The sequence below is a fragment of the Lynx rufus genome, unplaced genomic scaffold (assembly GCF_022079265.1).
Source record: "Lynx rufus isolate CCGP_SWC_20201006 ecotype Redwood Valley unplaced genomic scaffold, mLynRuf1.p SCAF_27, whole genome shotgun sequence".
Taxonomy (NCBI): domain Eukaryota; kingdom Metazoa; phylum Chordata; class Mammalia; order Carnivora; family Felidae; genus Lynx; species Lynx rufus.
The window spans coordinates 4,875,807-4,892,162 of NW_025814842.1; the positions used below are offsets into that span (position 1 = coordinate 4,875,807).

Consider the following 16,356-nt stretch of genomic DNA (forward strand, 5'->3'; position numbering starts at 1 on the left):
TGTTTCCTTTCAGGGTCTTCTTGTGTTTGGTTCATATACAATGTCCATGGACTTGTACTGAGTGGGAGGAATAGAGAAAAACACTTTTATCTTTCTGGAATCAGAAGTCTGTCTAAATTACATTATTTTATTTTTTATAAATTTTTTAAAGTTCATTTATTTTTGAGATAGAGAGAGACAATGTGAGCAGGGGAGGGGCAGAGAGACAGAGGGAGAGAGAAAGACTCCCAAACAGGCTTCATATTGTCAGCAGTCAGCATGACGCCTGACCCAGGGCTCGAACTCATGAACCACGAGATCATGACCTGAGTGGAAATCAAGAGTTGGACGCTTGAGTTGGAACGATTGAGCCACCCAGGTGCCCCTGAAGAACATTATTTTGTAATTTTTAATGTTTTTATTATTTATTTATTTTTGAGCTGTCAGCACAGAGCCCTGTGTGAGGCTTGAACCCATGAACCATGAGATCATGACCTGAGCCGAAGTCAGTTGCTTAACTGACTGAGCCACCCAGGTGCCCCTAAACTACATTATTTAAAAAAAAGAATTTTTTTAATGTATTTATTTTTAGAGAGAGAGAGAGAGAGACAAAACACTAGCAGTTCACCCAAGGGCACCGCAGTGATAAACTTTAACAGCATGTATTAAATGCTAAAACTGTATTGATCAAGCAGCAGATCTGTAATGATTAAATTTATATGACTAATCTGTTATTGAGGGAGATGTATTTGAGTGGTGTGTGTGCACACAAGATCCTAACCCTCCCTTCCCTCCCCCTCAATGAGAAAAAGAGCCTTTGCCCCCTGCCAGGGGGTGGAGTAAAGGTTTCCAAGGCTGTTACAGTCACCCTGGGTGCTGAGGTCTGACACGTCCGTCATCAAAAGTCATTGGCTGCTGGCTCCTGTCGAAACCCTGGGACCTGCTTGGTGGGGGTGCTAAGAAACGGGTTGTTGAATGAATGAAGTGACATCACAGGAAGAGCACGGAGTCCCCAGATTCCTTACACCACTGCACATATGGGACTGTGGCTGTGAGAACCCAGTTCTTTAGAGGTCCGTTCAGCTATGAGGTGTGGGACAATTCACAAGCAGAGGGCATGGAGTGTATGGCAAGGAACATTCCAGAAGGCAGATGTGAAGGACAAGACAGCAGCTAGAAGGTGGCAGTGACAGTGGGAGCCCTTACTGAGATTCAGCTTTGCCTCCCCATCTCGTTACGCGGATTCTGCCGGTCTTGTGAATGAGTGAGTGAGGAAACTTTATACTTCTTCTTCTTTTTTAATGTCGATTTATTTATTGCTGAGTGAGAGAGAGTGCACGCAAGCATGAGTGGGGGAGGGGCAGAGATAGAGGGAGAGAGAGAATCCCAAGCAGGCTCCGCGCTGCCAGCACAGAGCCCGAAGCGGGGCTCGATCTCACCACTGCAAGATCACGACCCGAGCTGAAATCAAGAGTCGGACGCTTAACTGACTGAGCCACCCAGGCGCCCACTATACTTCTGTTCTTGGTGACGATGGGGATCGACTGACACCTGTTGTGCACCATGCCCTGTATACGGTAGCAGGTAGTTCTAGCTCCCAGAACATACAGGGCAGAGTTTGTGGTGGTCCCGTTTCAGATGCAGAAGGTAGAGCACAGAGATGTGAAGCAACCTGTTCAAGGCCACACAGACAAGACATGGAAGCCCCTGGGCCATCTGACTTTAGAGCCTACATTATCCCGTTAGAAGACATGATGTGCTGTGATGCATCACGGCCGAGACCTAACGACCTTACTGGGTTTTTGTGGGGCTTTTTCACAAAGGCAACAAATGACCAGAACTCAAGGCCTTATACGTCAAAGTGCAGAATTCCATTTGCGTGCACACAGGTAGGCCCTGGGGGTCACATGGCACTCAGTGATGTGTGTTCTGTCACTTAGCTGCTGGCTAGGAGCTCACTTTCTATTTGGAGGACCGTGATCACAGACAGATGTTCTATGTACTTATGTTTGTCATTTTCACCCTTTTCTTGTCCGTTAGTACACTCTGAACCCCAGGGTGGAGTTTCCTTGTGACTTCAAGCTGCACACTGCAGACTCTGACCAACTTCCAAAGGGGACCTTTTTAAATTAAAAAAAAAAAGTTATTTTTGTTTTTTGGTAGGTCAGGGACGTACTATAAAAATGAAGAGCTAGATAAAAACAACCCAGTTCTTTATTACTATAGAAGACACCTTGCGTGTGATAATTCTTCATACCGATGTCACCTTGAGTGGGTATAAAGCCTTTCTACCCAAAGACAAATAGCTTGAAGCGGTAGCCAAATTATTTTTTTCAGGGTTTACCGTTAACACAACATTCGAGTGCCTTTTCCAGCAGAGATGCAAGTTACTAATCAGTCTAAAAGGAATTGAGCTGCCCTTGGGAAGTTGAGGCCAGGGAACCTTTGTCAGTTGTGTGGATTCTAGGGGAGAGGACAAGACCAAGGTGGACTGTTTTGAAAATTGGAAAGAGAGGCGGAAGCCATCAAGGACATGATGTCTGGGCTTTTGAAAATTTAATGAGGATGTGTCTTGACACTTAGACCCTGTTGGTTGCCTGGGCAGAGTGGGGAATGCTAATGTGCACAAGGTCATCTCTATTCCAACGAGATGTTTTCTTTCTGAGATGAAATTAGACTTCGGAAAGCATTATTTTCCTTCCGTGACCGTGAGCTGACAGTGAGCTGGCTGCTGTGTGCGCGGCGCCTTCCCTGGACTGGACCAGACCCCTGAGCAGATGTAACGGATTAGCTGAGGTTCCCATCTGCTGACAGTCACTGCCGTCTCTGCTTTTCTTTGCAGGGTCTGCATGCATCGGTAATGCAGGCGGCCTAGGCAGCCTCTTTCCGGCTGAGCAGGAAGACACAGGCCTTGGCAGGGTTTTGGCTCTTGTGACTTGAGTGCTAGGAAAGGACACTTTCTGTCCAGTTTCACAGACTTCCACTTGGAGGATGGAGATTGATGTACAAAGGAGAAGTTCTCTGACCTTTCCGGAATGTGCACATTCTTGATTTCTTAAACTATTTCTGCAATGGTCAGAGGGCTGATAAATGGGTTTCAACATGTTTTCAAGAGGTGTCCTCCTTTGGATGGCCCTGTTCATTCAGCAGCAGTAACAAAAGCTGTTGCTTTCCCCCTTTCTCTGACATGGCCAGGCCCTGCGGTGGATCGTGGAGTCAGAATAAATACAGACTATAGTCTCTGTCTGAAGGAGTTTCAAGGCTGCAAAGCTGATACACAGGAAACAGCAAACACTGTGAGAAAGTCTGGAAATAGGCTAGGACATCAAAATTCAATTTCAGAGTTATTTGTGTAATTATTTGCCTAATGGCTGTAATCCTTCCAGGTCTTAAGTCCCCTGAGGACAGGGACCGAATTGATCTTTTTCATCATCATCTTCCCAGCACCTGGGACAGTGCTTGGACTACAGCAGGTTCCTAAATACTTATTGTCTAACTGAGGGATTGCAACGGGGTTTCAGGTTTAACACTTGTTATCTTGGAGCCCCGTCTGCCGCACAAATTGTTTTTCTTACAAATTCATTTATAAAGCTTTCAACTTCTGATGAAACCACACACATGCTGGACATAAAGCAAATGCCTATCTTAGTGGGTAACTGGGATACTTAATGTTCCTCTATGTGGGGCGACCTGAATGTGTGCAGATTAGATAAATGCTATCTTGGTGGGATTTAAGAGATACTGAAAAACAGCTTTTTTTCGTTAGTTAGTAATTTGAAGTCTTCTAATTTCTCCCTTCAAGAACAGGAATGAGGGGCTCCTGGGTGGCTCAGTCATTTAAGCATCCAGCTATTGGTTTCAGCTCAGATCATGATCTCACGGTCTGTGAGTTTGAGCCCTGAGTCGGACTCTTTGCTGATCGTGCGGAGCCTGCTTGGATTCATTCTCTCTGCCCCTCCCCTGTTGTCTCTCTCTCTCTCTCTCTCAAAAATAAATAAACTAAAAACAAACGACAACGGAAATGACATCCTAAGCCTTTATTGCCCCAACATTTTTGCAGGCTTTGTCAAAATGGAGGCTCTGGCTGAACTGTGGGGATAATCTAACATTCCACTTACAGATAACTGGGCCACGCTTTATTCTGATGGAAGTTGTCTTAGATGGACATCAGAGAGCAATTTTCAGATTCAAACTTTGAGGGAAGCACCTTGGATCACATGTTAAGAAACCTAAAGAATGAGGAATTTGACATTTAAAAGCTGTTATAATTGATAGTATCTTTGAGTAAGCTCCACATATTACATTATCAAGTTCAAAGTGTGCTGTCATTTTTCTCAGTAACCATACTGTTATCTTCAAGATAACCGAGCTGACAGGGACATGATCAGGAAGCCGCGTCTGTAGGCTGGGACTTAAACGTCCATCTCGGGACACCCAGAACTGTGCGCGGTCACTGCAGAAGCACAGGAACGCTGGGTGTCTAATTCCCGAGGTTATTGGGAGATTGCACTCTGGAATCATCCCACAACCTTGAACAAAAAGGTGAAAACTTTCCATTTTGATAAATGACAGCGGAAGGAAACAGGCCATTTGTAAATATAAAATCGTTGCTGGAAAATGATATTAGAGATGAATTATCTCCTCCATTACAGTGTTTCCTTTTCTTTAATGCAATTTGGTTCAAGCGAAATGAACAGAAAGGCTAGGGAGGGCGCACGTTCAATGCTTCAGGGGAGTTACTGGAAGCAAGACGTGGACGGAGAAAGGAGAGCCACAGATCTGGGGCAGGCCGAGCTGAAGCCTTCTGCCCAGGAGGCCTGCGCCTAGGACCCTGGCTGTGCCCACGGGAAATTGAATTCAGAGCTCCTTCTGCATCATAAATCCAGGGCAGCTGGCAGCTCTCCAAGGGAGACTGGAGAGACAGTGCGAGAGCATCTGAGGCCAGCCAGCCGGGCCAGCCCCCAGCTGAGGGTGGGACCCAGGTGTGCGGGTTTGGGGTCCAGCCTTACACTCTGCTAATTTTAAAGTGCGCTCGTCGCCAGCAAAGAAACGTCTTCATTATGCATCAGAAAGCCGGTTACTCGGAAATGCCGCGGGGCCCAAGGGGCGAGGCCAGACTTTTGAATGTGTGCGTTTCTTGAGCTTTTTTTTTCCGGAGCGCACGTGCGAGGAGGACCCTCGGCGCCGGGGTCTGTAGAAGTGGCATCCCGCGCCCGGGACCCCACGCGCGTCCCCAGGCCGCGCGAAGGCGGGGGAGGGCGCAGCAGGGGTCGCTGCTTCCCGGGCCCTCTCCCCCGCCGCCCAGAGTCGCGTCTCAGCCCAGCCGGGACCGCGCCGCGCAGTCCGGGAGGGGCCGGGCGCGTTCCCGCGGGCGGAGCCGCGCGGTCCCGGGGCCCGCCCACCGCGCCCGGGGGCGGGGCCTGCGCGTCACGTGACGGCGCGCCGAGCGGAGAGCGCCCCGCCCGGCCGGAGGAGGCCCGGGCCGCGACCCGGCGCGCGCGCTGCTGGAGCCGCCCGGCCGCACGCGCGCTCCGCACCCGCGGCGCCCACCGCCCGCGGCCCCTCGCCCGCGGCTCCGGGCTCGCCGGCAGCGGGAGCGGCCTCAACATGGACGAAGACGGCGGCGGCGGTGAGGGCGGCGGCGGTGAGTGTCGGAGGTGTGGCCGGCCCGGGCTGGCGGCCTGGGGCGGGGGTCGCGGGCGCGCCGGACGGGAGCGGGGCGGCGGGTCCGGGGTCGGGGGTCCGGGCAGCGCCCGTGCCGGCTGGCGACAGGCGAGGCCCGCGGCGGGTCGGCCCGGGGCCCAGCGGAGGGGGGCCGGCGGGGTCGCCTCCGAGCCCGAGCGGGGGTCCGGGGCGAGGCCGGGGTCGCTGGCGGCCGGGGTGGCCCGGGGGCTCGGGCAGGGCGCGGGGGTTGCCTCCCGGGGCGGGGGACCTTGGGGGCGACCTTCCCCGCCTCTCGTCGCCAAGGGCGTTCACGCCCTCCGGAGCCCGACCGCAGGAGGCTGACCCCCCCCCCCCCACCCTTCGGTGTCTCTTCCCAGGTGGTGGGAAGCGGGGTATCCCCGAGAAATGGGGAGGGGAAAGTTCCGAATTGGGGATCCTCGGGGTCCAAGAGGGGCGGGTGGAGGGACAAGGTTGAAAGCCGTGTGCCCGTGTGCCGGGCTTTAGGTCACAAGTGGTGCGTGAGGAGGCTTCAACGAGGAGTGGGCAGCCGGGGCACAGGCATTTTATGAACTGGGGGACGTTCCGGGTTAAGCCCCCCAAAGAAGCCCGGGGCATCCCGCGCTCAGGTGAGAGCAGCAAGAGCCGGGTTGTGTGCCTGACGCCCAGTTAATTTGCAATTGTTGTGGATGACTTAGTGGCGTGCAAATTACTGTCGTGTCATGCTGCGAATCATGCCCGTGAAGCTGCATTTACGCGCGTGTGTGGAGTGGGGTCGTTGGTTTGGAAAGCGGAGGGGTTACCACCCCTGTCTTGCAGGCACACCCGAAGTTGAGGTTCTCTCTACTTTGGCTGAAGATCTCCTTGATGCCGACAGACGGGATCTTCAGAACCCCTTGTAATAAGGGAGGGTTTTGAGAAAAAAAAAAACTTAATTACAGGCTGCAGCCGCCTGTGAGAATCAGCAGTCTCGAGCGCTTTCAGGTTGAAGTGGTTGGTGAATCAAGGTGCCTTCTAAGACTGTAACTGCTGCCCGAGAGGTTTGTGCCCCAAGAAGCGATGCGGCTGTGATCGTGGGAAGCTGGCAGGCTTGGTGGCATTTGTCGAATTCAGTTCTCATAGTTAAAGCTAGGGATAGCACTGTGGCGTCGAGTGGGTGTGTTGTTTTTCGAAAGAAAGTGCTGTGGAAAGAAGGAGCCGAGTTGCAGAGCCTCCTACAAGCCAGGCTGTGTGCCTGAAGAGTCTAAGCGATGGATTCTCCCCAGATCCCCTGCCTCCTGCCTGTCACAACTTGGGTAACACAACAGGCATACAGCAGTTTTTCCCTTTTACAGAGTAAACAGGCGTCACGTTTAAGCATTTGACATCAGAGTCAAGGTAGGCAGCCGGCTTGGCGATTTTTGTTTGGAAGGCGTTTCCGACTCCTGTGAATAAAGACATGGAGACGGTTTCAAGGTAAAAGCAGACATAAAGATTAGAAAAGGAAGTCAGCGTGGCCCAGCGGTTTACAGATCTTGAGTACTGTAGCAAAGGATGTTATTAAGTATCAAAAGTCTTAAAACTTTCTCTGGGCTACTGATTTCCAGATTGTATTCCCAGGAGAGAGGTTTTCAAAAATGTCATGCTCAAAGATGTGCGTGATACTATTCGTAGTAGTAGAAAATCGGAAATGGCAATGCCCGATAGGAGGAAGGTGAGGTAAATTATGGGAAGTTTATTGATGAAATGTTAGAACCATTAGAAACAAGCAGTTGCTTTATATGTCCTGGTGGAAGCAACGTAATGTAATGTGAATGTAACGTTTTTCTGTTTTCCAAGTTTCTGGAATGATATGCATTACTTTCAAATTCGAATTGAAGAAAAACCTTATAAAAAAAACCTGTGCATTGGGAAAAGGGTGTGATTGCTTTTAACGTACCATTTAATCCACTAGAACAATTGTCAATGACCAGTTGTTTATTTGTCTACTAAAATGCCCAGCAGCATGGTAGGTGCCGGAAAATAACTTTTAACCTTTACTGATAAGGTTTATTATCTTCTTTGAATTATAGGAGACACTTAAAAATAAATTTGGCAGTCTTAGAATAAATATGTTTTTGGGTAAATGAAAGCCTTAGAGTTTTGAAATAAGAATCATTGTATAGCAATTATGATACACATTTGATGTGCTTGTATTTGACTATTTGGGGAGGTTTTGAAGTTAATATACCTCTTTAAAGTTCTTTACAGTTATTACTGCCATTTAGATAAAAAAAAAATTCTTTGCTTTAAAGCTCATGTTAAAAAAAAAAAAAAAGATGTTTAATTGCTACACCCAACGTGGGGCTCGAACTCACCACTCTGAGATCAAGAGTCGCATGCTCTTCCGACTGAGCCAGCCAGGTGCCCCTAAAATTCACGTTTTTAAAAATAAAGTTCAGCCCTTCGAAAGAGAATAATTTCAGTTGCCAGTCGTTTGCCAGCCAGTCGTAAAACATAACTTTTGTGTACATATTTTTAGAGTAGAGAACTTTGAACCCTACATGGGGAAGTCAGCTACAACTTGTTTACAAGATAAGGTAAATAATCTGTGCAAATGGCAGTTACACAGGCAGGAGAGATCATTTAAGAGCTTTTTTTTTTTTTTTTTTTTTTTGCTAATGTGTTTGTAGGGCTAAGAGACTTTATTTATTTTTTTTTTTTAATTTTTTTTTTTTCAACGTTTATTTATTTTTGGGACAGAGAGAGACAGAGCATGAACGGGGGAGGGGCAGAGAGGGAGACACAGAATCGGAAGCAGGCTCCAGGCTCCGAGCCATCAGCCCAGAGCCTGACGCGGGGCTCGAACTCACGGACCGCGAGATCGTGACCTGGCTGAAGTCGGACGCTTAACCGACTGCGCCACCCAGGCGCCCCGGCTAAGAGACTTTAAAAAATGATTCTTACTTGCTATTTTTATAAGTTGAATTTTTGTCCAGGGTAGTAGTATTTGTTCTTTCCGTGGAAGATAAGGGGAGAGGGTGGTGATCTGAATGGTTGGAGGGCAGTTCTAAGGAGGAACCCGTTGGGGGGTTGGTTACAAGATTACAAGAACACATTGTTACTTACAGTGTGCCCAGAGTGCAGTTAAGGTATTTTTAATTCCTTCGGGGCTTTATTGCCTTTCGGTTTTTCTAGAACAGCTCTTGAGATTTGCCTCTATTTGGCAGGTGACTGGCTAGTTTGGCTCCTTGCCACCATCTTAACTCAGTTTGGGAATGTGCCTGATTGATGTTCCCGAATGGACCATCTGTGGCAGATGACGTGAAGGACTTTGCTGGTTTTCCCCTCCCCACCCCCAGTCAGTGTAGATGAGGATTATAAGCGTGTGTTTCACGTGAGAAGGTGCTCCGCCTCACTCATAATGAAATAAATACAGGTTAAGACCAGGCTGAGAACCCACCTTTCACCTGTCAGCCAAGCAAGGACCCCCCACCTTTGAAACCATCTGTTGGCGGTGGGAGGGTAAATTAGTTACAGAGACAGCCTGGGTCCTGTTGGCTCAGGTCCATTGCTTGCCCTTCCCCTGCGGAGAGAGTCACCCCTGCAGGCAACATTTCCCAGACCTTTGGGTCAGCTGGCTTGCAGCTAGGTTTGGGTGGTGGGAGCCTCTGGTGGGTGGTGGGAGAGATGGATGGCTACAGGAAGGGGGAAGCCAGGTTCTCTCCTCCTTACGTTTGGCCTCAGACCGTCTCTGTGGCCGTTGCACGGTCTCCTTTTGCCTCCAGCGCCTGCCCATTTCCCTGAGCTTTGGAAATCCCTCCTCCGTTTGGTCCTCCAACTTAGAGGTGGCATCAGCTTCTTGCTCTTGCGGTCTCTGGTTGTCTTACCATTTTCCGTGTGACTTCTCAGCTTTTGCATCACGCATGTAACCAACTCCTTGTATGACACGTCCTCCACTTGAGATCCCTAGAGGGCCTTCTTCTGTTTCTCTGGATGCATCCCAATAGATGCAGCAATGTTGGGCAGCAGCAGCTTTGTAAACAATTGCAAGTGTGCAGATCCTTTGAACAAGCAGTAACAGTTCGAGGAATTTAATCTGCAGGTATATTTGTGCATGTTGGAGATGCTGTAGGTACACGATTATTTGCTGCATTGTTGGTGGTAGTAAAAGATGAGAAATAACCCAGGTTATCCACAGGAGACTCATCGGGTAAATCTCATACCCAGATGGTGAATGAAGTTGTAGGAAGGAACGAGGAACCACTTTATGAATTGATCTGGAAAGATCTCCAAAATGCTAAGTTACAAAAACAAAGTGCAGGAAAGTGTGCTTTGTAGGCTACCATCTTTTTTCTTTTCTTTTCTTCTCTTCTCTTCTCTTCTCTTCTCTTCTCTTCTCTTCTCTTCTCTTCTCTTCTCTTCTCTTTTTTTCGGAAGTGTTTGTGTATGTGCGAAAATTCTCGGAAAGGTTAAATAAGGAACCAAGAATTAGGTTTCCCTGTTGGGGGAGGGCAATGGGAACTGAGCAGGTGGAGAATGAAGGTGCAGTGGAGCCGTCGCTCTGTGCCTTTTTATTTTTTTGAAATTCAAAAAAGTTTATTTCTGCTTCTTCCAAAATTGGAAAGCCATTTCACACAGAAAAATAGTACGCTGGTAAGAAAACATCCTTTTTGAGAGGGTTTTTTTGTTTTGTTTTGTTTTGTTTTGAGAGAGCTAGAGTGAAGGCAGGGGAGAGGAAGAGGGAGAGACTCTTAAGCAGAGTTTGATGGAGGGATCAAACCATGACCGTGAGGTCATGACCTGAGCTGAAATCAAAAGTTGGCTGCTTCACCAACTGAGTCACTGAGGTGTCCTGAAGTATTTTTATATAAAAAAAGAAAGAAAAAAATGATTTAAATGTAGCAAGTTATAAAATATGCTATCTATATTTCCAGTCAAGGCACAGGAAATTACTGGTCTTTTAATGTTTAAGAGGTGACATGATGGGTGTTTTCAGAGTATGCTTAGAGTGGGTTCTTGAACGCTTATTCAACGGATAGTGATAGCGCCTCTACCAAAATGCCAGGCACTGCTCCTGGCACAAGGTTGAGTAGCGGTGAATAAGGCAGATGAATTTCCTGCATTCCCAGAGCTTTTGTTTAGATGGGAGACAGACAGGAAAGGTAAACAGACACATAAAATAATCACAAGTTATGCTGAATGTGTTGAAGGAAATCATCAGGGGTGGAGGGACTTGGGGGGAGAGGCAGGGGAAGCCTTTGGGAGGAAGAGTGCCGGGGGCGGGGCTGGAAGGAGTGGCTTCAGGAGGTAAGGGATTCACGAAGCCAATGCAAGATTTTAAACAGGGCAGTGATATTTGACTTCTGTTTCAATAATTTTAGCCGATGTTTACATAATGCTCTCGGCTGTTGGGGCTCCGTCCTGTGTGCTTTATTGTATCTTAACTTAATGTTCGCGGTAACCCTGTTAGACGCTTAACATTACCCACCATTTACAGATGGAAATGGAAACCAGAGGTGTGGGGAAGCTAACCGACTTGCATTGGATGTCACAGCTATAGTAAGAGGTGGGGCAGAGATTCGAGTCCACGTGTTCCGGCCCCAGAAGCCACATGGCTCACCATTGCACCCCCTGCCCTTTTAAGGAGAGTTTTCCTGGCCACCAAGTGGAGAATGGGTTGGAGGAGGGGAGGGTGTCCGGGAGTAGGAGCTGGGCAGGTGCTCCGGGGAGTCGCAGAGGCGTGGGGATTGGGCAGCCGAGGCAGAGGTGAAGGGAAAGAGATAAGATGGATGTCTATAAAGACACAGAAAAGTAGGGGAAACAGTGAAACACTCATGTTCCCGTTACTCAGAGTTAACAGAGTAGCTGTTAATGTTCTGTGACATTGTTCTAGGTCTTTTGTAAGAAAGTAATAGTAATTCCAGCATTACGGGTAAATCTCCATCCCTGCATGTGGCAACACTGTTCTTTTTGATTGTTGGTTGGTGCCCTCCTTGGCTTCTCTTGCCTTAGCCTCAGATGTTCTCCCTCTTGTCATCCGTGTCCAACAGCGATCCCTTAAGACAGGTCATGTCACCCCCTCTCTGAGTCTGTACTGTCATCAGGCTAGAACCCTGTCTTGAAAGGCCTTCCTGTGGCCCACAGGGCCTATCGGTCCAGGGGGCTGCGAGCTTTTTCTGTAAGAGGGCCAGGTAGTAAATATTTTTGGCTTTGTATGCCACATACAGTCACAAATTTTTTGCTTTTTTGTTTTTAATGTTAGTTTATTTTTGAGAGAGAGAGAGACAGTGCGAGCAGGGGACGGGCAGAGAGAGGGGAGACACAGAACCCGAAGCAGGATCCAGGCTCCGAGCTGTTAGCACAAGGCTCAAACCCACTAACCGTGAGATCATGACCTGAGCCAAAGTTGGATGTTCAACCCACTGAGCAACCCAGGTGCCCATCTGTCTGTCTTTCTCTTTCTTTCTTTCTTTCTTTCTTTCTTTCTTTCTTTCTTTCTTTCTTTTTCTCTTTCTTCTCTTCCTTTTCTTCCTTTCTTTTTTTTCTTTCTTTCCTTTTCTTTCTTTCTTTCTTCCTTTCCTCTCCTTTCCTTTCCTTTCCTTTCCTTTCCTTTCCTTTCCTTTCCTTTCCTTTCCTTTCCTTTCCTTTCCTTTCCTTTCCTTTCCTTTTTTCTTTTCTTTCTTTCTTTTCTTTCTTTAAATAACCCTTTAAAAACATAAAAAAACATTGTTTTCTTGAGGGCTGTCCTTGGCCCCTGCTCTCATCCCTTGCTGTGTCTTTGACATTTCCCCCACGCTTGTTACCACACTGGTCTCCTTGATCTTCCGGGAACGTACCAGGCACACCCTGCCTCGGTGCCTTTGCACTTGCTGTTTCCATAGTGGTTTTCACTGAGGTATCTGCTTCCTGCTTACTGGCTTCATCCAGGTTTCTTTTTCTTTCTTTGTAAGTTTATTTATTTTGAGAGAGAGAATCCCAAGCAAGTTCCATGCCATCAGCACAGAGCCAGACGCAGGGCTCGAACTCAAGAACCGTGAGATCATGACCTGAGCCAAAATCAGGAGTCAGACGCTCCACCGACTGATCCACCCAGGGCCCCTTCATCCAGGTTTCTGTCCACATGTCTCCCTGCCACAGAGGCCTTCGTTCACCAGCCTGTCTGAAATAACCCCTGTTGTTACCCTTTCCCGGCTTCTTAACACTTACCACCCTGTACCTATTCCATATTTGTACACCGTTTGCCTCTTCTCTCGTAGACTCTAAGTTCCATGAGAGCAGGAATATTGTCTGCCTTCACCTGCGACCATACTCCAAGACCTGGAACACGGTACACAGACCTTCAGGGAATATCACCTTTTAAATTATTCTTGGTCCTCCACCCCTCCTCCCTTGTGGATTTTCTACGGGCAGGTGTGGATTAGCTGTGGGTCCTGTGGTGTGGTTTTCCTCCTTTCGCATATAGGTGTATGTCCATAAACAAGGTTAAGATCTCTTCTTGGTTTGTTTAAGAAAATTATAAAAATGGGGGCGCCTGGGTGGCGCAGTCGGTTAAGCGTCCGACTTCAGCCAGGTCACGATCTTGCGGTCCGTGAGTTCGAGCCCCGCGTCGGGCTCTGGGCTGATGGCTCAGAGCCTGGAGCCTGTTTCCGATTCTGTGTCTCCCTCTCTCTCTGCCCCTCCCCCGTTCATGCTCTGTCTCTCTCTGTCCCAAAAATAAATAAATGTTGAAAAAAAAAAAAATTTTAAAAAAAAAATAAAAAAAAAAAGAAAATTATAAAAATGGTATCCTATCGTCCGGATAGGATTTTACATTGTCGTTGTAAACCACACACAGGTGAACTCCTGGGCTTGTCTCCTTTTCCAGACTTGGGGGAGTTTTTCTAGAGCGTAGCTCCAGATTGTGCACACGGGGCATAGGCTTCCTTTTGGTTTCCTTGCCTGCTGACAGATTGCTTTCTCACAGGGGGCATTCTCCTCCACTCTGGGCATTTATCAGACTTTTAAACGTTGGCCTGCCTCCTGAGGAAGAAACAGTGCATCGCGTTACCAGTGATGAGATGTTCTTTGGAGAATCGGATGGATGTGCCGACAGTTGGGAGGTCAGAGGCGCAGGAGGCAGAGAGGACTTCCAGATTCTGGCCTGTGTGACAAGGTGGTGCTGCTGCCACCGGAGAAGGGGAGGTCCGGGGAGGCGGGGCTAGGAGAAAGCCATCTGGAGGGTTTTTGGGGGTTTTTTTTTGCTTTTTTTTTTGTCAAAAATGACATTACTTTGGCCTGGCTTCGGGAGGATATTTTCACCGGGTGTACAGTTGTAGTTTATCAAGTTAATTTCTTGCAGTGTTTCGACGTGCCACTTCATTGCCTCTGGCTTCCATGGATTCTGCTGAGAAATCAGCTGTATCTGTCTTGTTCTTTTGAAGGTAATCCCTCCCCCATCCCCACTTTGGCTGCTTTTCAGATTCTTCTCTTTGCCTTTCATTTTCAGCTGTCACTGTGATGTGTCCAGATGTGGTTTTCCTTAAAACTATCCTTGTCGGGGCTGGTGGCGGTTCTGCTTTTTGGTGGTGCCGTGACCAGACTTAATTTTACCTTAGATTTGGAGAATTGGTGCTCATTATCTCTCCATTCATTCCTTTGGCTGCATTCCCCATCTCTCCTTCTGGGACTCCACCTTTTCATCATGACCTGTGTGACTGACTCTCTCTTTTCTGTGTTCTTGTCCGCATTATGGGTCTGTGGTTCACTCCATGTATATTCTTCTGACCTGTAACCCAAAATACAAATAATCCTTCCCTCATCTCCAACCCGCACTGAAACCATGTCTTGAGTTCTCAATTTCTTTCAGTGACTGCCTTCTTCAGTTTTCTTGATTCTTTTTTTCAGATTCCCAATTTTCTGCTGAAAATTCTCATCTTGTAAACTAATTTCTTTGTTGTATTAATCACGGTTATTATAAGGTCCCCGTCTGATAATGTCAGTATTTGGATAGCTTGTGAGTGTATTCCGTTGTCTGTTCTCCCCTTGGTTTTCAGTCATGTGGTCGTGACTCTAGACATACCTGGTAATTGTAGACCATGTGTGTGAAAGCTTGTAGACTCTGGCAATTTTCCTCAAGGGAGGCTTCTGGCAGGCAGTTAAGGCAGGGAAATACCACTTTAGAATTGTGAGGATTGCTCTGCTTCTGGTTTGCCCCCCTCCTGGGGTAGCTCTTTGGCGGTCCCCACCCGCCCGAAGGCCTGGGCTGTTTACTGGGCTCCTCTTACCTGGCAGCCCCTGAGCTCTCCCCCCCACCCCTAAGACTGCCGGAGGCCATGCCGGCCCACTCACATTCTCCACCACTTGTTTCTGCTTAGCGTTTTGGCCTCTCTGCTTCTACAGTGAATTGGCAAACCTCTCCAGGAGAAAAGTGGCCCGGATTTTGGGCTCCCCTCTCTGCACTTACCTCTGGGATCCTGGCCTCCTGAGTCCTCACTGCATTTGGTAGCTATCCGATACCTTCACTCAGTTGTTTCTTATAATTTGTTCAGCTCTTTCGGTTGTTCTTGGCAGATGGGTTTGTCAGTTACAAACTAGTCAGCCTTTACTGGAAGCGGCGTCTCAGGAGTTCAGTTTTGGTGTTTAGAATCGGACTCGGTAGTGAGAAGTCCCAGTGGAGGTGGCTGTGAGAGTCCGCTGCTTGGAGGACCTGACTGGGTGGGAGATGAACCTTGGGAAGACTTCAGCGCCCTTTAGTTAGTGGGACCAGATGAACGAGATCACTCGTGGGAGAGAGCTGAGAGAAAGGAGAAAGTCCCAGGACTGGGGACAGCCCAGGAAAGGAGACCTGGAAAGCGTAGCCAGTGGCGTTGGGGGGGGGGGGGTCCTTGGGGTCCTTGGGGGTTGTGCGGTGTTGCAGAAGTAGAGGGGGGAGTGGTGTTGTCGGAAGCGAGAGTGGTCAGCCGCATTGAATGCCCCTGAGAGGTACACTTAAATGAGGATGGAGAAGTGTCCCCTGGACTGGGGGACAGGCAGGGGGCAGGCAGAGGAAGGACCGGGAAAGATGTTTGCTTGCTTTAGGAAGAGCCGGTGCCGCGCCTGCGAGTGGAGGTTTGCCCCGGGGATGAGAGTGGCCGGAGGGCTGGGGCTTGGCGAGGGAGAGGGGTGCCCGTGTGTTTTGCCATGAAACTTCTCTTGAGTAAATCATTTTGATGGAGGACCCACAGCAACTCATACCAGGTGAGTTAACATAGCAGGTGGCATGGTCACACTCTTAGAGTAACTTTGGGAGAGACGTATTAGCTCTGAAAGGGATTATTGGCACATCCTTTAGGAAGCAGGTTGATCAACCTGTGAGATGGGACTATTGAAACTTGGGAAGATAGGTTTTATCAAACACTGCGCATGATAGAACTACTCTGCAGTTGTGGGAGAAGAATAAGTCCCTTTGATGAGAGTAGAAAATACGTGACTCTCCTTCCTGATTTTTGAAGTTAATCAAGCTTCTCAGCACTGTGTAGTCAGCTCCCCATTTGACTTGGTACGACAGACATCAGGTTCTGTAGGGTGTTACAGCTTGGTTGCAGACAATTCAGCACGTGTTTATTTGGGATAAATCTATCTTTCAGTGTTTGGTAAATACTAGACCCACCTGGGTCACGTTAGTTGTCCACGAAGATTGGGTGATTTGCTTTCACAGAGCAAATTCGCTCTTCCGGCTGACTTCGTTTTTGCCGGTCACGAGGAGCTCTGTTCAAATCGTGGAAAATAAGTTCCGGT

The 16,356-nt window shown here is 48.4% G+C and overlaps 1 protein-coding gene across 1 annotated transcript in view; it reads left to right on the forward strand.

Annotated features, from left to right (window-relative positions):
* Nucleotides 1–5,510: 5,510 nt before the first annotated feature.
* The window catches only part of CYTH3 (cytohesin 3), a 99,574-nt gene continuing 88,728 nt past the window's right edge, over nt 5,511–16,356 (forward strand). Inside the window, exon 1 of the mRNA XM_047089440.1 lies at nt 5,511–5,623. Coding sequence (XP_046945396.1) covers nt 5,587–5,623 — 37 coding nt within the window. The 5' untranslated portion in view covers nt 5,511–5,586. The remainder of the gene's footprint in view (nt 5,624–16,356) is intronic.